Consider the following 26,836-nt stretch of genomic DNA (forward strand, 5'->3'; position numbering starts at 1 on the left):
AATTAATAAATTCATGTATATTTTTTCCTGTTAATCTTCCTGTTGCCAGTTTATTTCATAGACCCAGATATTATACCTAGAAAGGTAGAAGGAAAGCCTTTCTTCCCTGCAAAGATTTATAGCCTTTTACATGCCCATATACAGAGGAGAAACATAATAACAAGTTTCCTATTTTCATACATATTTGAACTCTTCAATGAGAAAATATAAAATTTATAAATAATTAGATTTTTTCTGTTATTTGATCAATTATATTATTCTTTTTTCCTTCCCCTTCAATATTTGAACACGTTCCTTGTTATATGTCTGTCATAAGTTAAATGATCTAGAATTTACTTAATTCCCTCCTGCCTGCTTCCCCCCGCCCCAACCTTTTAATTTTATTCTCAGGCCAAATGGTGTTCATAGTTCAATTTCTCACTGTAGGCTGGTTGGATATCATTATTATCATAGCTGTTATTTCATAGGTTCCCCTAACCCATCCATGTCTCTTGCAGAAAATTATAGCATTTTGCACAGGTTTTGAAGGTAGTCACCTGTGTCCTCCCAAATGAGTAATCTACAGGAGTCCAAGTCATGAACTGGTGAGCTCAATGAAGACATAAGATGAATAATTCTCTCTGGTCTCAAATGTGTTCCCTTAGGGACTGGTTTTATCTACAGTGTTTATTTTTCAGTATCCATCCAGAAGGGCCAGATATGGTACAAGCCCAATATTATGAAGTCAACAGCTGTAGACATGGTTTAGTGGATTGATAATGGAGCTCTCACTCAACATCTTTCATTATAGGCTGTGAATATACTTGGAAGATACTAAGACAGCATCTCTTTAGGGGAAAAGGACAGATTAGTGTGGCCTGGTATAATGACCTTCCTGGTACTCAGGTTTCTTCTGCTCACCTCCCTGTTTCTCCACTAGGAGTCCTTCTTAGCCCATGCCCTTGGTCTTATAGAAGAACATGGCTTTGAGGGCTCCTCTTCCTGTCTATTCCCAGCCACATTTGAAGGGTGCAACACATATGTTATTGTGGAGAATGCTTTTTATGGAGTAAGATGAATCCTGAAAGCATCCTGAAAGCCACATGTGTGATGGAGCCAATCCCACTTGCTTATCTCATCAGAATCATAATTTGTCACATTCAGATAAACAATCAAAAGGGCTTGGGATTTCTTTATTTTTGCCTTGAGGATGAATGATAAAATTTTTGGTCCTGAAATGAAAAACTGGTTTTTAAAAATTAACTTAGTGTATTGTAAAATAAGTTATGTCCTTCATCCCCACCCCTTGTTCCTATCCATGTCCATCAACCAGTTGGCCTTTCTTGGAGCCCTACATCTTCAGTTTCATTATGTTTTCACAGCCTGGAAAGTCTACCACTCATCCCCTTGGTATCTCCTGTTTTGTGTAGCAATTGCTTCGATGGTCTATTTCAATTTTCAATTTTCAGTTTACTGCTTCAGGAGTAATGTTTGGAAGCATGAACAAAAATCATTAATGATATTTCACCTCGCTTATTTTGCATTGCTTAAGCCTTAAAATATATTTTCTAATTTGTTGTTTTGTAAGTTAAGGGTCTGTTTTTTGGACAATCCCGGTTTCTACTCTTCTCATTGGGGTCTCTTGGTACACCCTTGGTCTAACTGAGGACAGGCAAAGCTTAAACCAGAATAATTGTCAAAATTAGTTGAGGAAAGTCTCCCAAGTCTCCCAATGCAATGGGAAAAGCCTGTTCTGCTTGATATGTCAGTTATGTCTCAGGATATACACTCTCAGGATGTGTCTGCTGATCAAAGCAAATTGTTCCCATTATATCTTTACTGATCTCACCAGGGCCTGGCTTGGGGACATGGGTTGCCATCTTCAAAGTCTGTGTGGTCTGTTATTCCAGAAGTGTTTACCAGCACTTCTCTCTTTTGTTTCTGACTGGTAAACACTGGTATGACCAATCCATTTTTGAATCATGCTAATATGAGCAGGGTGGGTAGGATCTACCTGAATGACCTCATAGAGTTGTTGCAAGGATTAAATGAGATCATGAATATAAACTCCTAGCACAGAGCCTGGAACATAGTCTGTGATTATGTTAAAACTTAGCTTCAATATCGCCTCTTCCGTGAAACCTCCCTGCCAATTCCCAAGACTTCAGATATAAAAAGTCATTGGAGCTACTCAAAACTTTTCACCTCATAAAGACTTTTCATCTTGTTTGATTTTTATGACTGTCCTGGGAGATAATACAGGTCTTATCATTATTCTCATCTAACAGATGATAAAACCAAAGTCCAATAGTATTAGTGACTCTACCAAAACCACACAGGACATGAATCCAAGTCTTCTGACTACTATACTAGTTTACTGTTTTGTCCACTACAGCATTTTGGTAAAGAAGCTGACTTGTAGTTCTTAATACACATTGGGGATGTAGGAGGAGGTGGTAAAAAGTGAGAGAGCAGTACATGGCTTAGGAGAAAAGCTTGTATTAACAGTTGATGAACATCATTTGTCAGTTGTGAGGCTCTGGGCAAGGTACAGAACCTCTTGGTTCATTTATTGTCTCATCTGTAACATAGAAATATTATTATTATCATTATTATTATGATTACCATCAATTTCCTTGGGTTGTAATAAGTGGTAAGTTAGTAAACATATATAAAATGCTTAGAACAGGTCTTGTCATAGAGTGGCATTCAAGATATCTTATCTTTTTTAAAAAGTTGAAGAAACGTCCAATGCATAGAATGGAATCACTCTTCATGTATGTTTACCAAATTGAACATCAAGAGCTTGTAACTGGGTTTTTCTTAATCACTGAAAGACTGTAGTTGCATGTGAAATAAATTGTCAATGAGGTTTGTGTAGCTTTGTCTAGCATGTGGCCAATGGCTGGACATAGCATCTTTTGGTCTCTCAATATCCTCATGAAAATAGGCTGGTACATCTAAGGACTTTATTAGGAGAAATAAGAGGACAGATTAGAGAACTATTATGGCATGTACTTTGTACTTATTTCAAAAAAATAACAGTAAAAGCTAAAATGTCAAAAAAGAGAAGCTAAGAAGTTAAGCTAGGTAGATAGCCCAATGCCAAACCATCTACCTTCCCTCCACCAGCAATGAGAGAAAGCATTTTTAAAAATGAAATGATTTTAGGAGATATAGTGATTTGTTTTGACCTGGTTTACTAAAAATTATTTATGCAAGTTGGTTATATAGCCATGGTATCAGCTAGGTTTCCATGGTTACAAAAAATAATTACTCTTTCACAGTCTTTGCTACAGAGAATTGTTTGATTATAATCTTAAAGTTGTTTTGTAGTTCAAGGAATTTTATTTCAACCTAAAGAATAAATCTTAACTTTTTTTTCTGAAATTCTTCATGTTTTAAAAGGACAGGAAGAGAGTTAGATTATGGAAATATGCTGATAACTGTTTGTGAGATGTGTTTTGCTTTTATGCGTCCATCCTCAGTTAATAAGATGGCAGTTCACTCTGCAGGCCCCGCATGCTGACCCAAGCATCTATTGATGTGTTCCTGGTCACCCCTTTTCCATTGCCTCTGACTATTACTTCCCTCAAGCCTCTCTACAGCCCTGACTTCTCTTCTCTCAGCAGATTACTAGGGACATAGAAAATAGAGTCCCTCATCTTATTTAAATAGATAAAAGAAAAACCACAAAAATCTCAATAGGAAAATTGCAAAAGATAGAAAGAAAAAGAAGACATATAAATGATAAATAAATAAATGAAGTGGTTAGAAGCTTCGATCTCATTGGTTATTAACAAAATGTAGGTTGTTGTTGTTTTGTCTGTTTTGTTGGCTTCTTTTTTGTTTGTTTGTCCTTCCCAGAACAGAAGTTCCATGAGCTCAGGAACCATTGACCATTGACATCTCATTGGTTATTGATTTTACAATGCGTACAATTGTACTTAGGAGTACTTCATGAATATCTGTTTAATAATAGAATGAATGAGAACAAAAAATTGCAGTATTTATGCTGACAGAGTTGGTGAGAGGTTGTTTGAAGTACTAGGTCACAAAATACAATTTTTCCTAAATATTTTAAGTAAGAAAGTTTTACAAGTAATTGGAGACTGCTAGGATAAAGAAATACGAGAAAACCCTCCTTCCAAGAATGTTTAAGAAATAATTTTCTAGATACTTGTCGCTGATATATCTATATTTACATCTAAATCTATACCTATTTATATCGATACCCACAACTATATCTGTATCTCTATATCTATATATACAAGATACGTATGACATACATGAGAAGTGTAACTGTGCAGTATCAGAAGAGTATGGTATGCAGTATAAGGAAATAAGTTTAATTTCTTTAAGTTAAATATTAACATAGAAAAGATCAAAGTTGTAATAAGCAAAATCTTAAAGTGTTAGAATAGTGTACATGTTTGAATAAAGTCAGACTGAATACATTAACAAAAGCGTATCAATCAGAAAATGGTACAGAATGGAGCATAAGGAATGGGCAGCAATGGAACTTAGAAAAATGAAAGTCGCAGAGGCAAACTCCATTTTTCGTATGATCCAAAGGAAAGGGAGGTGCAGGCAATCTACGCCAAGTGTTAAGATCCTTTTGGAAGGGCTATACTTGCACTTTGTGGAGGCATGGCCAGGGGCATGCTGGGTAGAAAGCAGTTTGGCTAAATGCAATGACAGGTTTCATCTCTTTTCTCTTCAGCAGTTCATGACCATTCACCATTGTGATAGCAGATGGGTGCTACAGGAGCACCCAGGATGGGCTTCTCAGTTGCAATGTGAGGTGAAGGCAGCATAGGTAAAATGATGTGGTCATTATCATCCCTGCTTCTCTGACAAGTTAGAATTCATAGTGGTCACAGTTTCAAGTGTTTTCTCCATTGACTGATTGATATTTATCAGAGAATATTATGTTGTAATTGTCAGTATCTGGAAGAGGACTTTCTTGTCTGTTTTTGGAGGCACTGAAAATCATATCTAGAGAGCCTATTTGTCAAGGCTTTATAAGGGTATTGTCATTTGCTCTCCTCCCACACCATCAGCAACTGTCTTTTTCTTTACCATGTACACAATGATGGGAGAGTTGAGTCCTACTTTATAACTTAGAAAGCTGTGTGTGTGTTTTGAATACCTCCTGGCTACTGAGAAGAAGCTGTGTAATTAGTGCCAACCAAGAGAGAGTGGAAGGACTGGTCAGACCCTTGTTCTATTGATCCCATAGCTTCCTAGTTACACAGAAATTGCTCTTTTTGCTCCTATTTCTTCTCTTCCTCTTGGTTGCTCTCTATTCTTTTCTCTATTCTTTATTCCCTTTCACTCTGATTTTGCCTTCACCATCATTTGTGACTCTGCATCATCGTCGTTCATATTGATTAAAGTGGTCATTTTGCCAGCAATTAATATTTACTTGCGGGATTTGTATTAGTAATTAGTAAAGGCGAAGCCAATATAATGTTCCAGTTCAGGATTTTGGAGTTATGATTAAATTTTGGCTTCACCCTTAAGAGTTGCCTGCCTTGAGCAAATCACTCAATTTCCCCTTGTCTATCTTTCACCACCTGTAAATGGGGATAGGGGTTCCTACCTCAAAGAGTTGTTAGGATGGGAGAGAATGCATGTACCATACTCAGAGAATGCTTGGCACATGGTCTCAAGAACTATTAGCTCTTATTTGAAAAATGTCTATTGTAGGGTATTGTCGATACCATATATCGGAAATTTCATGCGGTTTTCCTTTATTGAAGAATCAATCCATAGGGTAGGACTACTGGGGCCAAAAATAAGAGCACCTAAAGGCTTCCTGGGTGCCTGCATCATAGAGATCTTTTTCTGAGTAGGTAGTGATCTTGTGACAAGCTGGGCACGGAAAGCTTGAACAAGGACAAGCAATCTTTAGTAAAGACTTTCCTAAGGTGGTAATCAGGTTATTGTTGACAGTGTGAGGTGAACCAGGCCAAAACAGGGTAAGGAGGGAGAAGGGAGGAAGAAGGGGGCGGAAGCGGGAGCCTTGGGGCGCGTCTGGCAGGCTTTGGAAACACAACGTTTGGGTGCAGGAAGCCGGGGAAGAACGCTGCGAGCCCCGGGGACGAGGAGGATGCGCGGGCCCCAAGCGCGTTAGTTACTGTTTGCTTTTCCTTAGGGAAGGCGCCGATTCCAGGTCGTTTGCAGAGCTTGGGCTCACGGCTGAGCGAGAGCACAGGGGCGCGCACGCCACTGTCGGGGGCTTCAACGTCCACCCGGGCAAAGCCCTAGGAGGAACTCTCGCCAGCGACGAGCCAGGCGGGCAGGGAAGGGCAGGGCGAAGGCTCCCCGCCCGCGCGTCCCGTCCCGCCGCCTCCTCCTCCGCCTCCGTGCCGCGCGCCCCCGGGTGCAGGCGGCGGCGGCCAGCGCGCCCGGCGGGAGGCACCTCGGGATATTTCCGTCGGATCTGTCCCTCCTCCCCCCGCGCTGACTCCACACGCCTCCCCGCCCCCTGCTCGGAGCCCTGGTCAGGCGCGAAGGGAGGGAGTGGGGCCGAGACTGCATCATTCCGCACCGGCTGCAGCGCGGCCAGAGGGAGCAGGTGGAGCGAGCGAGCGAGACGCGAGCCGGAGCGCGCGGGGCCCCGGGAGACTGCAGTGACGCTGCCCGGGAGACATGGCGGCCAGGCGCCTCTGAAGAAGCAGAATCCCGAGCCCCTCGCCGCCGCCGGCCGCTGCAGCCCGGGCCATGCCGCACGGCTGCTGACCGCACGCAGGGGCCAGCCCAGAGGACACACTGCCGCCGCGCCCCGGTCCTCTCTCCTTGCATTCTCCATGTTGCATTTCATGTCAGTTTCTCGGGCAGTGTAGCTGCTGCCGCCGGAGGAGCATCGCTCTGCTCGTTCACCCAGCCACATTTTTCTTACCCATTTTTACCCTCCCCTCCCCATTTTCTTTTCCTTTGCCCCGCCTGTTCGCATTCATCTCCCCCATCCCGTGACCCTCTCCTGCCTCCATCCACCGGGGCTATGGCCGCAGAAGAGGTATTGCAGACCGTGGACCATTATAAGACTGAGATAGAAAGGCTGACTAAGGAGCTCACAGAGACGACCCACGAGAAGATCCAGGCTGCCGAGTACGGGCTGGTGGTCCTGGAAGAGAAGTTGACCCTCAAACAGCAATACGACGAGCTTGAGGCTGAGTACGACAGCCTCAAACAGGAGCTGGAGCAGCTGAAAGAGGTGAGTTGTTTGTTACCTCTTCTCTCCTCAGCCCCCTTCTCCCCCACCCCCACGCCTACTCATCATTTATAAGGCAGTCGGAAAGGATGCTATTGAAAGGATTTTCTTCATCTTAGAGCCCTCTGTTGATAAGAGAAGATTGAAAGAGTCCATTGTTTTCCCCACAAGAGAAAAATTGCCCAGGAAATGAATGTATAAACTGGAATTTGGAATGCAATGGCTGTGGGGGAGGAGATTCATAAAAGTCTTGAAGTCTCAGCACTCTAAGGCGATTTTCAACTGGGTTGGAATGTGTAAATCAAACTTCTCAAAACTGCTGTTATTGCAAACCCAGGTTTCAGCAACAATCCCATAATCCACAAAGGCGATGAGTAGGTTTGTGCCAAGGATCCACAATTTCAGGATGTAGAATCTGTGGTGCTTCAGCCTTTTGCTGAATGTAACCACTTTTTGATGAGAAAGGGAGCTGTGAGAAGTCCCGCCAATCCCATTTGACAAAGGCTGGGCAATCTGTATCCTCCTTGGCTTTAGTCATTCTTGTCATTGGGCTGCGGGAGAAAAACAACTCTGCTGGTTGATCCCGCCGCCTTGATTTCACCTGAGTGAGGCAGGCTGGGCCATGCACAAGTCTTATAAGGTCATCCGACCAAGGAAAATTAAACTTCTCTACAAATGGTGTGAAGAATGGTAAAGATTAACTACTTGGGTAGCCGTGCATTTCAAATGAGGCTCTTCTGTTTGAAATGACTGTATTTATAAAACTAAATATCACAAATGGACACTTGTTCTCCTTGGTCTTTTGGTATCTGCTTCTTTTAAAGCCTGGCTAATGTATTGGAAGATAATAATGAATATGCTTTGATTTCCTATCAAACACTCATAAGAATATACATATTGTTGAAGGAACTCAGTTCCTTTTATCTGATTCCTGAGGCACTGTGGGTAGCAAGTAACCAGTTATAAATGTAAACGTACACATTGCTTTTCTACATAACAACTCTTTATTTTTAGGTGCATACTGGCATTTTAAATTCTATTCTGGTATACAAGATTATAAAAAATATTTTTCTCATAATATACTCAGTTTTATTTTGGGGGAGTCATCTTGTTTTGTTACTGTTTAAAAACATGATTTGTGGTATAATTAATCAACTTGCTTTCTAATTTAGTACATAAAATGGGAAGCATTTACACTTTCAGGTGTCTTGTTTTTATTTTGACGTCTAAATGCTGAAAAATAAATATATGGTAACAATTCTACCTAGAACTCTGAATTTTGTGTTTCGGGCTGTAAATTTCTAGTTCATGTTTTTCTTACCGTGTACATGTTTGTTCTTAACAACAGCTGGACTTATTGGTATTTTTCAACTTAGATTAGGTCCTAGGCTGATACGTTTAAGTTCAGTGATGCTAAACCTTGTGAAGTCAGGAGACTGCTGATTGTAATTCTCAGAGATGTTTTGATGTTGTCGACACCTGTCAAAACTGCTTTCCCAAGACAAGGAAGTGCAAACCAGGCAAGACATCACCTCCTTGATAAAATAGGTAGACTTAATTTAATGAAATTTAGTGAAATGGAATATAACTTTTAACTGACCTTCTTGCTCAAGTTAAATAACCCTTCTAGGGTTTTTTTCTGTGTCATTGCACTTACCCTGCATAGTAAACCTTAATGCAATTGTCTTTTGCCTTCACTAGGCCATGAGCTCTTAGACAAGGAATCTGCCTTAACTTACTTTGCATCCAAAATCTTCAACACAAAGCCTAGCATAGTGAGTGTAAATCAATATTTTATGAAAGGATAAATTTATACTGGAAGAAGATACCTTTATCAAACATTCACTAGTCAGTATTGGTTAGTGTCAGAGAAAGACTTAAGAAAATTAGGACGTGACTAAGATGAAAAAATGACTTGAATTATTTTCTACAGCAATAATGGAGTAAATGAGAAAACAGTGTTTTATAAGAATAGTATAACACTAGTTTCTTAATGCAGAATAATGCAAATACCAATTATAATTTTTTTCTATAAAAATTTCAAGGCATTTTGTATAGCAAGAGGTTAATAAGAGTTTATCAGGATGATTTTTACTAAATGATACTTGTTGACATGTGTTTTGAGTTTCATTTAGCATAAATATAATTCAGCTTTAGGTTCCTAATGACTGATTTTTACAATTATATAAAAATACATTTTAAAGTAATAAAATAATCATTAACTTGATTATTTGATAGTGAGACCTGTTATTTTTATCCTTTAACTATCACGTGTACTTTAGTTGGGAGTATTATTTAAATGAACTAAATTAGTCTCAATAATACTTCCTGTTTAAAAAGTAAATCCAAAATAATTGTGCAAACTTAGATATTCCAATGATGATATCACATAGAAGTCATTTTTGAAAAACATGCTTTGTGAGTCCTTTAATTTTAATTTTTCAAAAGGAAGTTTTGTTCATTTTTTCAAAAGAAAGTTATAGTAAATGATGTATTATATCTGTAAAGCCAACTATAAAATAAATCTTTGGCTTATTTCTAGGCCCTTTCAGCAAATATGATTCATTTAAAGATGATTAGATCAGTTTACAGGAATGTCAACAGAAAAATACTGTACTAGGTCCAGGTTGAACATTAGTAATTCTCAGTGTAGCAACACAGCTCAGTCTTTGCAGGTCATTTTGTTTTTGAGAATCAGCGCCCAGCAATGTTGCTTCTTTCCTTTCCAGGCTGTACACTGCTATGACAATAATGCAAGTTGCCTGAAGATGTGCAAAATCAAGATGATGAAGTCATTTGTTTTTTTCTAGTCATGTCCTTTTCTCAGTCCAGATTGCTTTTTGGCCTGGCCTGCCCGATATTGTTTAGGGCTCTGCCCTGTGCCTACATGACTGCTGTAATTCTTCTATTCTCAAAAGAACATACTTGAAAGAAAAGTACTAAGGATCTGAAAAGAGGATGACTTCCGATGTCATCATGTTCTCTTTTTCATTATACTTGGGCAGCTGGACAAATCCATTTATCCACTAGAATACTTGACCATGATTTTATGATTTCACAAATAATGCTTGCTTTTCAGTGACCTGAGTGACACCCATACCCAGTTGATTTTGTATTTGGGATGTGCATAAATCAGCACCGCATCTGTCTCCAGGCCAAAATAGTATTTGAAGGAGTCATGATTCTAAAATAATTTGAAAACTAAAAATATACATGCATTAAAAAAAAAAACCTCCTGGTTTTTAAATTTTTCATTTTTTAAAACTTAAAAAATGGCTGAAATTTTCAATGTAGTAAAGTTGAAAAGATCCCCTAAGAAAGGTATGATTCAGCAAATCTGGTAGCATTTTAGAAAACATATCCATGCAACAAAAAACTTGAGAAAAGTTTTGCAGCTCGGTTACAGTAGACTATAGATTAAGAATCTTCAACTCATTTTCTCAACTCTGATACCAAGGATGGACCAGCTGCTGGAGAAGCACTCTCTGGGTATTGAACAGCTTCTCTTGGAGAAAATGGTACGCTTTTTCAGAGATAGAATGAAGTCATTCAATAAATAAACATTTAACTTATACACTTTTAGAGATTTTTACTTTAGAGACTTGATGAAAGCCATTTAATTACCAGGCTTCATCTTTAAAGAACTAATTTTTCCCCCTCATATGCTTAGAAATACTATTAGCTTCTTTTAAGCCTATAAATTCTAATCATGAAATCATATGGGGGAACTCCAGATGTCTTTTCCAATCTATGACTAAACATAGAGAAAATGAATACTTACATATGCTAGTATTTTTTCTCTTATTGTTTTTAAAGAAGAAATATTTGTTTTTATCACATTTATGAAATTAAAACATGTAAACTATATCAACATATGCATTGAGAAACTGTTTACAAACAACCTCAACAAACATAGTCGCTTTCAATCACATTTTTTTTTTTTTTTGACCCAATTGCTTTACCTTGCATCATCTTTCCTTTTGATTTCAACCCAACATTTCATTTCTGGCAAAGTTATTTCTCAGATATCATTTAGCAAGATTTTCTAATGTTTCATCACATTTACTATGTTTTCATGACCATGTACAGCAGCTATGATTTGAAGAATTTTTCAGAATTTCATGCATATGACCGTTTTGCCCTATTGTCCCCTTAAATACATTTGTACCTTATAGATATTGCACTCCAGATTTGAAAATATGATAATTACCTGCATGTTGAAATATGTAGTAAAGGACTGTTTCACATATAAGGTTATACCTATAAATATGGCTTTGAAGGAGAGGAGGGCATGAAGAGATGCATAGTTTTACTATTAAATAATTCAATATGCTGAAGGAGAGGCATGTGAAGTCAGGTGGCAGGAATGAAAGTGGGAAAGTCGTAGTAGCCACATTTTGTCTTGGGAATGGGGAACCATTAAAAGGAAATGAAAGGAAACATTTAGTAACTGTGTTTGGTGCCTTAGGTGTTATTTAATTTTCAAAGTAACTTGGGCTTATTGCCTGTTTTTACAAATAAGAAAATAATAAAAATAGTAAAACATTGAACTACGTACAAAGCTCCATTTAGAAATAGGCGCTTTGCTTGCCTCTAATTCTTATAATATTCTTTTACAAGGTAGATATTACTCGAATTATATGAGAAGAGGCAGGTACATGGGTCTTAGAGAGGTTAAGGATTCTTCTTAGGGCTGCAAAACTAAGTAAGTGGTGAAACCTGGTTTGGGAAGAAGCTCACTTTGTTATCACCTCACTATCCTACCTGAGAGGGTAAAACATCTGTCACAAGTACAGTTTGGAAGTTGATGATTTAGTCACAGGATTGATTGGAGCTGTTCAGGGGCAGTAGGGATAGTGAGGAGGAGGCAAACCTAGGAGCTTCTTAGGATGTGTAGGGTGCAACTTGGTGATGGATGTAACTGAATGTGGAAAGTGAGGAAAGGAACTGAGTTGAGAATCTCAGGATGGATAGAAGGTGGTTCCATTCACAAGAGAAGGTCCTATGGGGAAGAGCAGTTTTAGAGGGTAAAGTTGATTGCCCAGATATGTGAGTCCTTTTAATTCATGTTTTCTGTGTGGGGAGACATAAATTGCATGAGCTTCAAATACTCTCAGTGTAATAAAACATGAATAATTTGTGCAATTGTTGTCATTTTATTCAAACCGAATTTCCAGAATATGGACTATATGAACAATTTAACTACATTTTCACTAGTTCAGATTGCATTCTTAGTTAGGAGATGTGCAAACTAATAAGCCATGGGCAGAGAAGCTGGGCTGGCACAGTGAGGCCCTGGAGGGCAGCCTAGGCAGAAAACTACCCCTTGCTGACCTCTTAAGGGAGCTGAGAGCAATAGCACAAACCCCTCTCTGATTGATACTTGAAATTCCATTAGTGTTTTAAGTTTTTTTTTTTTTTTTTTGGTCATAAGAGTTTAGTTACTATTTAAAAATTACAATTGTATAATTATGACAGTTTATGGCGACAATCCAAGTTAGATAAAATCATATACATATTAATAGCTTCCCCTTCTCTCAGATCTGTCTGGATTGCTAATACTTTGCTGAGTATTCTCTTATACTTGTTTTAAATATCTTTAAACAAGTGAATTCATATGCAGGTTTTTTTTGTTCTTGTTTTTTTTTTTTTTTTTTATGAAAGTGAGATCGTGCCATACATATTACTCCGCAATCTTGTGTTTTTCATTTGACAGTATGCCCTTTTAAAATGCTGGTATTTCTAGGACAGGAATGTATTTTTTAAGGTACTGATGTTTAAAGTGTGAAGAAAATGGGACTGATTAGGGAAGAAAACCAGAGAGCCTCAAGGAGCATGGGTGGGACTGGGGAGAGGGGTTAGGTGGCCCAGGTTCTGCTCTGAAGATAGCTTGGGTGGTAAGCATAGAGAAAACTAGTGTAGGTGTGTGTGTAAAAGAAACTGAAGGAATTTGGTTGTCCCATGGCAGATCCGAGTGATGATACCAAGGAGAAAAATGGGAACTATTGTGAGTGAATTATCAGCAAATTTGATTCCTTGTCTTGGCTGGATGGAACTATGTATCAGCATTATAGATGGCTGGTTTCCATGGTGATCAAGAGCTAGTCCTGCAGTGTGGCCACATCCTGCCCATACTGGGTCTTGGCAAGAAGCCAAGATGATCCAGGCAGTTGGGACTCACCATATCTCCCATCTTTGCCCTGTGAAAGTTGAGTTTTGAAATAGCTGGTTAAGGATCTTATACAGCATCTCAGATTCAGCATGTTATACAGGCAATGGAGAGAAGAGAGTACAGGACAGGAAAGTGTTCCACAAGACTGTTCTTCTTTGTGGCAATTTATGCATTTTCCTCTTGGGATTTAATTATGTTGTCTATAAAAGTAAGGGGTTGGAATAGATGATCTCTATTATTTTTTATCAGCTCTCAACTTCTGTATGCTGTGTTTTAGAGTTACCTAGTCTACTTATTTATCTACCTGTTCTTTTCAAATTCATTCTTCTTTTTACAAAGTATAGAATACTCTTGCTTAATTACCATGCTTTTCTCCTAGCCTTCAGAGCTATGCATGGACCGTTTTCTGTATTTTTCTTGCTATTCGTTTCCACTTCAGTTGCTCATCTCCAGCCAGGAAAATCCACCTGTTTTCACACTTGTACTCTATCCCTCAACAGATTTTTTTTTTTTTTTTTTAAATACAATTTGTAGTTCTCTTTGAATACTAGACCCAAACTCATTTCCCTTCTGGATTCACTTTACCCCTGTAATCATGCCTATATTGTTATAGAACTGATTCATTGAGTTTGTTTTCATTGACATGTTTGTACTTAGCTTCAGAGAGCAGGACAAGGCCCAGTGGGTCTCTGAGAGCTAGATTGTGGGTCACAATAAAGAACTCTCAAGTATAGTTTTGCAAGAATGGAATGAAGCAGCCTTTTTTATGAAGTAGTGGGTTCCCTGTCACCAGAAAAGTTTAAGGAAGTTCTAGCCGACCACTTGCTGGGAGTACTGTCTTAAAGATTTCATGCTTGGAAAGGGGATTTATACAGAATGATCTCTAAGGTACCCCTCCTAGTCTGAATATTCTTGATTTTATCCTTCTAGATGTTCCAAGTAATTTCATATGTTTCTGTTTTTTATATTCCCTTCCCCACCACCAGATCAGAGTGTTTCTAACGGCTAAAAATTTTTTTTTTGTTGTTTTAACATTTAGCATTTGACAGTATTTAGGACTTTTGAACATTTGGAATGTTTTCAAAGCATATCAAAATTTAGCTTCATTATGATTTATGTTTTGCTTGATTTTCAGAACAAAACTGATACATAATAGAAAGGTTTAAGATGATTATTCAGTGACATTATACATTTTGAAGCTATATGGTTGTTTTGAGGTTGGGAGGGAGGGTGTCTACTGCCTCCAGAATTTTTTTCTTTCTTTTTGTTGCTTCACAAAAATGAATGTTTATTTATTCTCAGAGACATCTCCTATTGAGGAAGATAAACATTTTCATACCAGGAAACTGCAAACCCATTCCCCCTAGCCCACTTTTTTCATCCCCCTCCACCTTCAAATGGCCCCCAAATTCATCAAGGGCTCACCTGTCATCTCCTGCTGAGTCGACTACCCTTAGGGGCACCAGACCAGATTGATTGCTATTTCACTTCTTTTCTGTCTCCCCTCCCACAAACCCCTGGGATGGGCAAGTGGTTTCTAGGTATACCCCCATTGCCCTTGAGCCCTGTGGGGCCACCTCTGCCTTCTCATACATTTGTTATTGGTTGATTGATTATTTACTCATTCCACTAATGCACCCCCTCTGGTGTGGGGCCTTGCACTGAACCACGACCTCCACCAACTCTGGGGTGTCCCATATTGTTCCCCTACCCCGCCATCCCCGATCTGCAGCAGAATCTTTGTTTTCCCACACACATATACACACAATTATATATTTTGCATTTACACAGTACAATATTTTATAATTTGCATCGTCAACTATTTATATTATATACACCAATCTGAGTTTTTTTATTTTTTTGCTTTAGATTGCCCATTGCTTCTTGTTCTGTTTCATTCATTCATTCTAAAATTTGGATTGAGTGGCTACTATTTTGAGCAATATGCTACTTGCGGAAGATACAATGTTGAACAAGACAGACAAGATGGAGCTACTTGAATGGAGCTCATATTTCAGACCTGGAAGACAGTCAGCCAGCACACATGGGCTTCAGATATGAGAAATGCCATGAGCGAAGAGATGGAGCCTGGCTGGGAAAAGCATGACCAGAAAAGCCTCTCTGAGGAGGCGATTTGGGCTCAGACCTAAATGATGAGAAGGAGCCAGTCCTGTGGAGATTAGGGGAAGTGATTTTTAGGAAGAGGGACAAATGCAAGGATCTTAGAACTCTGTAGTAGTTAGGGGAAATGCTGGGTCACCACGCCCTGTAAAAATAGCCTTTCATATTTGAAAAATGACCATCTATAAAGTAATATACTGACTTTGGATTTTTTGAATAAGATTTTTGTGTCTCAACATTGAAAGTGTTTGAGCAGAGCCTACCAACCTTTCCCCACCCCCGCTGAGGGCTTCTTTAGAAGAGATGGGTCAGAACCAGTGACTTTTAATACAGACTACTCATCAAGTCACACCTGGGTGACTTGTAAAATTTCTGCTTCTGAGACCCTACTTCAGGACAGTTTAATCAGAGTCATTGGAGATAGAGCTGGCTCTTCACTATATTAATCCTCCTCCCCTCATAGGTGCAGTGAGGACTGAGAACCTCTCTCCTAGAAACCTCCAACTCTAGAGGTAAATGCCTCCATAGGGACAGAAGTGTTTGGTAAGAAAAACTGGGAAGTTATGAGCTGATATGTAAACCTTAACTGCACAGTCTTTTTACTTTTCTGATTTGACTTGTGAAAATTAAGACACTGTAAAGCCTTTCAGAAGACCAACAAACATCTTCAAAAACTTAACTGCATTAGATAGTTAAGATGTATGTGAAATTAGACTGCGTTTAATTTTCTATCATTCAGCGTTGTTTAAAGTCTTTTAAAAGTCGTCTCCTTTTTTTGTGTCTGTTTTTTTGTTCTACTCTTTGCAATTGTTTATGCCAACTTTAAGGGTTTAGAAATGGAATATTAAAATAGAATTACTTAGATGGATTGGGCTTTAACTTCTGGGGTTATTTTCCATTATTCTTTTCGTTATGCATGCTTACCGTTTTCAAACATTTTATGGAGAAAAAGCACTACTCTAAAATGTAATATTTATGGCTATGTTTCTATCTTTAAATTTAGAATTGAAAATAAGAAACTTGTTTACATTTATGGGAAGTACACAATAACAGTAGCAATTTCCTTAGGAATGTTTTGTTGCACAGTTTGGCGTGGGTCTGTAATAGAAGGTTCAAAATGATGTGTCTTTGTTTTTCTCTTGCATACTGCAGAGGAATGGAATCAAATGTTACTGCCTAAGAGCCCTCAGCCACCAATTTTTGAAATTGAAAGAGGTTTATATTATAATGTGGGTGTGCCTTGTTGATAAGCCTCACTGAGTGCCATTTTTTAGATGGTTTTAGGAGATGTTTCAAAGTTGACCTCGGTGTGAGGTAACTAGAGAGAGACAGGAAGAGTTTAATCTTTTGCATGACTTCTTTTGTTGAGCTGAAGATAATGTCATCTTGCAGATCATTTTTGGCATACACAACCATTTTTTTCCCCTTGAAATCAATCTGGCTTTCTTTCTGCTAATGCTTGTATGTGCACAGAGCCTTTAAGCTCAAAACCACAAGAAAAAAACCTCAAAAAAATATAATTAGGAAGAAAAAGCAACAATTAGAGAGAAAAAAGAAAATAATATAATGTATTTAAAAACCAATTATAAATAACTTTAAAATTTTGAAAACCAGTTATAAATATTTTTTGAGTCTTTGGATTATTATTTTTTAATTGATAAGGTTCTTAATTAGTATTAATAATTCAGAATTAACCATGGTTTAATGATCTGGTTCTACTAATCTAATAAGAAGACCCCTTTTTGTTAATACTTCAAAATGATTTAGAACTAGATCTCTTTCTTAAGAGAGTTCTCTCAGGTCCTCTATCTTAATTACTGTAGTTATTTCTTATCAAATTTTATATGCCTTTTTCATTTTAGTGAAATAAATGTGCAAGTCACATTGAAGTGTTTGGGATAATATGAGCTATTATTTGCTAAAATATGGACCAGGGTTTCAAAACTACAATTATATTTTTAGACAATTGTCACAGAAAGATATTTTAAAAAGAGATAATAAAAAAACTCTAGACCAATGAGATTTATGTCATCATCGATCAATTACAAGTTAAAATTTTTTAAGCTACATTTTAATTTGTAATGCCAATGTGATTTAGAAATTAGGAAAATGGACACCAAAGTAAATATTGTGAGCAGATAGGTCATTGCATAAAGTTAAATAATGGTTTGTTAATTCTTTCCTCCAATAATGGTATATTTAGCACCTCTTTTGTGTTAGCAAAGTCTCCATGCTCGTGAAACTTACATTCTGCGGGGGGGCGAGGTGGCGGGGCGGGGTGGATGGAGAGTGATGATGGGAATGGGGTTGAGGAGGAGAGACAATAAACAAAATAAGTCAAAAAGAATGTTAGATGGTCCTAAATGGTATAGAGAAAAACAGAGCAGGGAAGAGGGAGATGGCTTGCAAAGTAGGGAAAGGTCTATTTTCAATAAAATAGTCAGCCAAAGCCTCCTTGAGAGGGATGGCAAAGAGGCTGCCTGGCTGGAAGGCATTCAGTGAGGGGGTTGAATAGAAAATGAAGTCAGAAAGGGAATGGAGATCAAATAAGGGAGCAGCTTATAGGTAGTTACCAGAACTTTGGCTTTTGCTGTGAGTGAAGTGGGAAACTTTTGGAGGATTTTGAGCAAAGCGAGTCACAATATTCTGCACCCCCTTCCACTGAGATAACCTGTGTATACATTAAAGCAAGACTGTAATCTCTTTCAGGGAAAAGGAGTTTAAATTCACCTGGTAACTTGTGAGATATGTTGTATTCTTCTACACACCCCCACGCCTACCAATAACAAGTGTTTAATAGATGTTGGTGGTATTGTATTGATTTAGGTTAGAAAAAAAGATGAAGTTATTAAGATAGCCAGCTACTTTGCAGAGTTTGGAATAGACTACTTGCTTTAAAAAAAATCACCATTTGTTTGACTAAACCAATTTACTAAAAAAGACACTATTCTGACTTGTCTGGTTCTTTGTGCCTGAATTTTTACCTACTTTTCATCTACTCTGTCTCAATTGCATCTCCAGCACAGTGTTAATCTTTAATCTCTGCTTTGTCATAAGTGAAGTGTCTATACAGGCATAGATCTATTTTTGGACTGTTTGGTTCCATTTCTGTGCAAATACTGCATTGTCTTACTGTTGTAGCTTTACAGTATGTTCTTGTTGATGAAATACTTCTCCCTGGTTTGTTCTGTAGGAGTCATTGGCTTTAGGAGTCTTTGCTGCCATTGGCTCTTTGCTTTGATATGTCAGCACTTACAAGGAAGCATTAAATGAATAAGGACAGATCACACTGTTTATTTCTATCTCTCCAGTAAGTTTGAAAGATAGGGTGCTGAGTATCCAATTGTGGTTGTCCTAGACTTGGTTTACACTTTAATAAGCAAAGTAGGCAAGCTCTAGCAAGGGAACTCAATTATCCAATTAGATGTTGCTAGAAACCTTAATGGTATCTGTAATCTAAATCTTTTTTTTTTTTTTTGGATCTAATTCTTAAAAAGTCATTTTAGAAAAAAATATTGAGGTCTTTTCATAAAGTTTTAAAAAATACAAGCTCTAATCTCAAAAGTCCCTTTTGTGGCTTTTGAGCAAGTTCATGCATATCTCTAACTTAAACAAGCATCTAAAATACCTTATTACCTCTAGTTCTGCAAAAATTCTTCCTTTTTTACACTAATTCCCAATTAACTAGTCTGTGGTATAAATAATCCCATACTCTTATATAGAAAAGGCTCAGATGAAATATTACCTAAGTAGGAATTAATTTTTTAATTATATTATGTATTTCATTTTTAATATTATAAATAATGTACTTATTTCTTTTCTTACCAAAAAATTCATAGTGTTATTTGTGCTCAGTTTTAGACCAAAAATTTTTCTTATGTTTATAGTTTAATTATGTTTTCAAGTCATTTTTTTTCTCTTGATAACATTAACAGTACGGAGAGGACAAGTTCAGCAATAAAATATCATGTTAAAAATCCTCTAATATTAAAAAATAAGGCTTCTCATAGTATTTAATGACTCATTAAGGAATAAACTAATTAGGAGAAAAATCATGAAAGCATATATCAAACATCAATGTGGAGGAAATCTTCCTAAGCAAGTTATAAAACTTAGAATCAAAGGGCAGAACTGACACATTTGGTTACGTAGAAATTTAAAACAAACAAACAAGTATGATAGACACTACAGACAGGAGTCAAATACAAGCAACAGATTGGAAAAATAATGCAACATGGGTGACTTACAATGATTATTAATTCTAATGTACAACTCCTGTAAGTTGATTCAAAACAATAATATTACAGTAGGAAAAAAGGCAAAGACTAAAACTAGACAGACCTACTGAAGAGGATGTGGAAATAATCATTAAACATTTAAAAATGCTCAATGTTTTACTCAAGTGAATGTAAATTAATAATAGTGACTAGTTTTCACTTTTCTAAACCAATCAATTTATAAAAGTTTTCAATATTGATAATATACAATATTGGAAAGTATGTGGAAATGCGAGCATTCTCTTACATTGTGGGAGTGTGAATTGCTGTGAACTTTAAGAATGTGATCTGGCAGTCTATATTAAGATATAAAGTAAACACAATGCTTGGGCCCAACAATCTCACACAAACCATAGGTAATTGTATGCCGGTACCCAAATACCACTTGTCAAAGAAAAACACTGTTTAGCATTTAGTATCTAATCTAGACCCTTCTAAGCATAGATCTTATATGTCTGGAACATAGAAAGAATCAAATTATACTCATTCTTTAACATCTTAACAGACTTCTATATGTTTAAATAGTACTTCTGTACATTTAAATAAAATAATGTTTTAAAATTTAGATTTAATCCCACATATCCCCACTTTTCACTTCTCCCTTAGCCCATTTCTTAGACCTGTTTTGAACTTTCGATTTTGCACTCTCAAAGTGTGATTTAGAAGAAAAAAAATTATGTTGCATTAGTTTTCAGTTCTTGGCTTTGAAAATATGTTCGCGAATCTTTTTGACAGAAGGTGATGCTCACACTGAATTCTGGTGGATTCAGGACCAACACATCTACTTATTGTCATCCCTAGAAGCAGTCCTACCTTTGCTCTACTGACCACATGAGCCAGAAGTTACGAATCTAGTCTGAGGTTTACAGAAATACTGTACTCATAAAAAAGCCTCTTTCCTAGTCTGTGAAAGAGTTAGATGGTGACTTGGGACACTTTAAATTTGCATTACTTCTCTGTGCTGCGTAAAAATAAAAATTGTGGAATGTAAAATTCACTGAGTTAGAATGAAAATTCCAAAGACAGTGAGGTACAATTGGATATATATGTCATTTTGGACAAAAGAGATGTCAAAGGAAACAGGCCATTGACAGGTAGTGGAGGAAGAGTGGGCATACTTGGCAGGTGAATTTTTGCTAGGCAACCCAGAAACAGACACAGTGGATGATCTAGTAAACATGCTCCTGCTGGATGCCCTCCCATCCACTGTACTTAGTTCAAATTAGGCTGCCTAGGCGAACAACCTAAAATTTTCTTCCTGGAATAGGTCTTTCCCTCTGAATTTCTTAGGCAGGAAAGCGGGGAGGGTCAAAGGTTCTTGACTCTTCTGAGTCTTTCGTTTCTTAATAACCAGCTTAAAATCAAGATCCCAAAAGGCAGCTTTAGGCAAAACTTTGGTCTCCTTTACTACAAATAATGGTTAAATGAGACTATATATCGAAATGAAGTTTTAAAATTCCTAATCTTAAATAAAAAAAGAACCACAGACATTTATTCATTTCACAGATGATCACTGAATACCTGCTATGTTGCAGGCATTGTTTAGGTGATGAGGGTATAAAGTTCTTATCCTCAAGGGATCAGCATACCAAAATAAATAATTTTACATAGTGATGGGTGCTAAAAATGTCAATAAAGCAGGGTAAAGGAATAAGCCTGTCAGGAGTGATAGTAGGGGAGGCTTTTTTAGAAATGAGGGCCTTTCAAAGGAGATGACATCTCAAGTGGTGAGAAAGGGCAACGAGAAAAGATTCCCGTGGTCCGGGCTGAATGTCACAGGCAGGTGGGAAGAGCTCAAAGTGAGAATGAGCTTGGTGTTTGTGAAAATGGCCAGGGTATTAGTGGCGTTAGGATGCGTGGAACTGTGCGTGGTGGGGCCGTGGGTTCCTGCAGGATGTTCACCATCCCTGGCCCTGCCCACTAAAGGCCAGTGGTGTCCTATGCCCAAGTCATTGTTAGTGCAAAACACTCACTGTACAGCATGGTGACTAGAGTTAACAATTCTGTACTGTATATTTGAAAGTTGCTAAGAGAGTAGATCTTAAAAGTTTTCATCACAAGAAAAAAAATTCTGCAACCATGTGTGGCAATGGATGTTAATTAAACTTAAACTCGTTGTGGTAATTATTTCACAATATATACATATATCAAACCATTATGTTTTACGTCTAAAACGAATATGCCTAAATGTTATATATCAATTACATCTCAATTTAAAAACAATAAAGAAAAAAACCATTCTCACACATTCCAAATACCCCTTCCCCCTAGGGGGACAGTATTACCCTCAACCAAAAACCCCTGAAAGTTGGAACAAGGGAGGTGTGGGGATGTTAGAGAGGAGGGTGAACAATGACCAGGTCCTTGAGCCCTGGTAGGAAGTCTGGATTTTATTTTAAGCATAGCGGGCAGCCAGTGGAGTGATGCGATCTGATAAATGTTTTAGATCACTGGTGTTCTTTGAAGACTGAGTGAGCCAAGATAGGAGGCTGTTGAAGTAGTGCCGGTATTAGATGATAGTGGCTTGGACTGGGGGAGAATCTAATACGGATGAGAAATGATCTGATTCAGGATGTATGTTGACAGATTTGCTAATTAATTGGATGTGAGAGCAAAGGAAAGGGAGAAATCAAGATGGCTCCTAGGTTTTTTCGTAAGGAGCTAAGAAGAATATAAAGAAATCATAGGATAAAGAGATAAAACAAAATAAAACTATTTGACAATTAAATTTAGGAGATTAAGTATTACATATTTATTTGAATTTGAAAACTCCATGGATCCCAATTTTGATGCTTTGTTTTAAAAAAATTGACAAATGTGTCTGCCAAGAGCATTTAACATTTGGAAAGGATTCATGACTTTGATGGAAAAGCAAGCGTCATCCTATAGTTATTATGGTCTGTGATGTAATTTACTGGACTTAAGTTGGCTACATTTCATGATACACTTTGAGGTTATAGCCATATTTCTTAGTTTCTATTACAAAGCTAAAATGTTAAGTCATTTTTATTCTTATAAAGTCAAACAAACAAGCCATATATACTTTTTTAATATTCTGTGAAGCCAACTCCATCCAGGTGCTAAAATAGATGTCACTATTTTTTAAAATACTTATTTCTAGGAAGCAGTGTGTATACTTTAAAAACATGGAATATTTATATTCTTAAACTGGAATTAAAATAAAAAATGTGACTGGTACAAACAACAGCTTGTTTCCCCTTAATTTTTGTTGATCTGCTTGCAGTGCTAGATCCTGCTATAGTGCCCATGGGTCAGGGTGGCAAGTGAATACACTCCTGAAAAAGCAGATGTAATCTTGGTCTGCATGAACCAGAACAGTGTCCAGAATGTGATGATGATAGATGTCAGTGTCTCTACTCCTGGAATATGATGTTCTAGATATAATGATCTGGGAACCAGTGGGAGGCAGATACAAGGATACAGAGATCAATTTAATATGAAGAAGGACCTTCTGTATGGAAGGCTAAGAGCAGAGTGAAAATTAGTGCGCCTTCTGAGGAGAGACTGCCTTGTTGGCTAATAAAGATGTTTAAGTAGAAAGGAAAAAGCTACTTGGTAGGGAGGTTGAGGAGGTGGGTCAAACACTTGATGAATTTGTAACAGAGGATGTCTAAATTGTTTTTAGCACTGTGACTCTGTCATTAAATATGCCCGTCTCATTAATACAATACAATTAGAATAAAGACCTGATAACAAAAGTTACAGCAGTCCTGTGGTTTGTTTTTCAAGGACTGCTCGGTTGCTAAACTCTACAGAGGAAATACCAGAGTGATGGAGAGCAGTGCCAGCGAGATTGGCCACCTCTCTCTTTTGAAGCAGAGACTGCAAAGTGGTATCCCATGGGCAGAATCCAGCCCAGTGATTTAGAAATATTTTATGTATGGAGCTTTGTTTCTGTTTTTTGTTTTTTATTTTTTTAAATAAGGAGAGTCATATAAAAAAATCTGGATTTCAGGCCTCTTTCAACAATTGGAAGATTTCAGAAAGCCTTGAGCCCTAATTTCTCGTGACATCAGCAGGCTGGAGCGGAGTGAGTCTATCTCCTTCAGAAAGGGCATCAGTCTACAATTTGCCACGGCCCCCACCATTCCATTTCATCTGCATCATCTTATTGTCTTCTTTCCTCATTTACATCATCTGTCATTTCCTTGTTGACATTTGAGTTTTGACTTCTGATCTAGATGCTGACACTCTTTTGCCCTTCTAGGGAGAAAAACAAATAAAGGAGAAAGGAAAGTGAGGAATGAGAAAGTAGAGGAGTTGGAGTAGGATCATAGTGCCTTACAAAGAGCCCTGGGCTTGGATTAAGAGGACCTACATTTCATTCTGAGTTCTACCTCTTAGAACTCAAAGCCTCCATCACTCCATCTACTACTGAATAGGAGCAGAAAACAGGGCTGATGTTTATTTTTGAATGAGATAGTATATACAGGAGCACCAGGCATGTAACCTTGCCCGAAGTCCGTGATCTGGTTAGCTGATGTCCCTCGATGTTCTCCTGTAAAACCTGAGGCTACTGTAATGTGATTGATGATTTTTTGTGTCTGTTTTCTGTTTTCTCTATCAGATTCTTTGTCATAGTCAACTTTATCACCACGCACTGCATTTGACATTTTGATGAATATGTGAGTTAATGAGTGAATTTTGAGAGTGGAGGAAAGACGGTAGAGAAAAGAGAATGATTAGGCATCTCTTTCCTTCCTCTTCCTCAGACCCTCTTGTCTTCTTCCCCAGATCTTTAGTATCCTAGTCTCCCTGTGAACTTTAATCTCTCTAGAAGGATGTCCATCTGTACTTACCTGGACCACTTTGTGCCCAGGGTGAATGTTCTTGAGAAATTGAGGTGATTGTTTGCTGAACATACCACAGTTCTTTATTTAGGAGCTTTATTATTAGGTTTGCTTATGGCTCCAGAAATAGCTATTAATACCTGGAGCTAAAGTACTGTTTTGGTTTATCATGAATCTGGTTTTCACTGAATACTTAGTATTTTAAAGTTGGTTGTTTTATTAACAAGTTATTTTGCTCTGTGACCTGAAGGAATACTCTCAAATATTTATTGTAGTGATTCATTACTCAGATGTATATTTTTTTCCTATATTTTTCAAAAAGGAAAAAAAATCATAGAAAAGAACAAGGTACTGTGTTTGGTGTATGTTCTACTAGAGCATCTGATCTGGTTACTTTATGTCATATAAAGCCTTTCACACTTAGTGTCAGCACGTGCAATCAATATTATTTTTTGTTATTGTACCATACTATTTAGTTTTATCTATTTGATTAAATGGCCTCTTTTGTATGTTTCCCAGCAGTGTGGCTGTAGAACTTTATTAAGAGACCGGGATTTAATTCATATTCTTTATTTATTGGCTAGGAGGCCAAGGCCAAACATTTAAACTGTAAAAATTGCTAAATTATGTTTGCTGCCTACCATATAGTGAGTATTGTGCTAAATATTTAATATATTTTATTTCAACACCCCCAACAGCCTGTGATGTAGATGTTTTTATTATTACTTCCATTATCTAGATGAGAAAATTGAGCCACAAATAGATTAGATAACTTGTCTAGATAGTGATGCAACCAAAATTTGAGTCAAGCAGTGTGACTTCAAAACTCGCATTTTTAAATAACAACAATAACAATATTACTATAATGGTAGAAGTAATAGTTTGGACTTACATAGTGCTGGTTATGTGTCAAGTGGTTCTCCAGTGCTTTACATACATGAATTCATTCAAATTGATTAAGCTGTACTTTCTTCATTTATAGAGTTATTATGAGTATTACATATAAATGTGCATATATTTATATATTTAAATATATAAATGGTATGAAAATTGTAAATTAACTCTAAATTCCTTAAATAGCATTACTGTACATTCACACACAAGAATGAAGAACTTCGTGCTTTCAATTAATTCATATCCTTTAAAGTGACTAGGAAGGTAGAGTTTGCTGCATGCAGGAAAGCTACATGTGTATTGAGTTCATGAAATAGTATGACAGTAATAGCTTGGTTCTTCAGTAAGTTTGTAGTTCAATTTCCATTTCCTTTAAAACGTTTTTTTTTACGAATTAGAATTCACACAGTACTATTATTTAGCAACTGTATTTCAACTTCATAGTTGGCGGAGCTAATCACCTGTTTTATCCCCTGTCCCTGTGTTTGCTAAGGTGACTGCTTTAAAATGTTCACTTACCTTTGCTGCTGAATTAGGCTGCAGTGCACCATCCCTCATTTAGCCATACTTTTCAGCATAGACATGCACTGTTTCTGTACATTTGTTTGCTATTATCTCTGAGAATTTTTAAGGCAAAGATTTTATGGACTCTGTAGTACTTTCTCTTTTTGGGGGGAACAAGAAGAAAAAAAAATAAAAATAAAAAGCCCTTAAATTAAATCAGAGTTTGGTCCATATTCCTAAACTAGATGGTAAGCCGCTTTAGACCTTTTTCTATCCCTTAGTCACAGCTCAGTAAATACTTACTGATTGACTCTCAAGGTAAGGATTATTTTTACAGTAGCATATGGTAGGCTTGAAAAAAATACTGGTAGGGAAAATCTTTTTGGCATATATCCATTTTAAAAGATTTTTTCTAGAAGGCCTCATACCAAACGAGAAGCAGCAGAACCATCTGTCTCCGTAGCTAGGAGGGATCTCAGCAGTCCTTCTTTGGGCTGCACTGTCTGTGTAGTGGATCTGGATCGCCTTGCTGCGCTGTAATTAAGTCAGCCGGTGGGAGTTCCTATGTTGAAGGGGCCCTCTCCCTGCTGGATATGTACCACTGCCTTTGTGTTACATGCCATGTTATTGTGGAGTGGATAATTTTTTTTTCCTGCATGAGTCTTGATTTAACAGCAGGAATCTCTGGGCTTCTTCCAAGAAGTACCATGTTTGCCTGAAAATAAATGGCAGATGCATTCTTTTTTGAGGTTATGAAAAACTATTCTAAATAAATGCTTTTTTCTTCTTCATGCTCAAAATAATGCTAAATGTTTATAATTGTACCCCTAATGAGTTACCTGGTTCACTGGCTTCCATC

The 26,836-nt window shown here is 37.5% G+C and overlaps 1 protein-coding gene across 11 annotated transcripts in view; it reads left to right on the forward strand.

Annotated features, from left to right (window-relative positions):
- The first annotated feature begins 6,551 nt into the window (after positions 1-6,551).
- BICD1 (BICD cargo adaptor 1) overlaps positions 6,552-26,836 on the forward strand; it is a 179,659-nt gene continuing 159,374 nt past the window's right edge. For 5 of the 11 annotated variants that reach the window (XM_023532398.1, XM_023532399.1, XM_011363141.2 and 2 more), the window contains exon 1: positions 6,559-7,201. In XM_023532398.1, the coding sequence (XP_023388166.1) occupies positions 6,989-7,201 (213 nt within the window). In that variant the 5' untranslated portion in view covers positions 6,559-6,988. Of the gene's footprint in view, positions 7,202-26,836 lie in introns of all 11 variants that reach the window. The other 6 variants (XM_023532396.1, XM_011363139.2, XM_023532394.1 and 3 more) reach the window with 4 other exon arrangements.

The sequence above is a fragment of the Pteropus vampyrus genome, unplaced genomic scaffold, assembly GCF_000151845.1.
Source record: "Pteropus vampyrus isolate Shadow unplaced genomic scaffold, Pvam_2.0 Scaffold82, whole genome shotgun sequence".
NCBI lineage: Eukaryota > Metazoa > Chordata > Mammalia > Chiroptera > Pteropodidae > Pteropus > Pteropus vampyrus.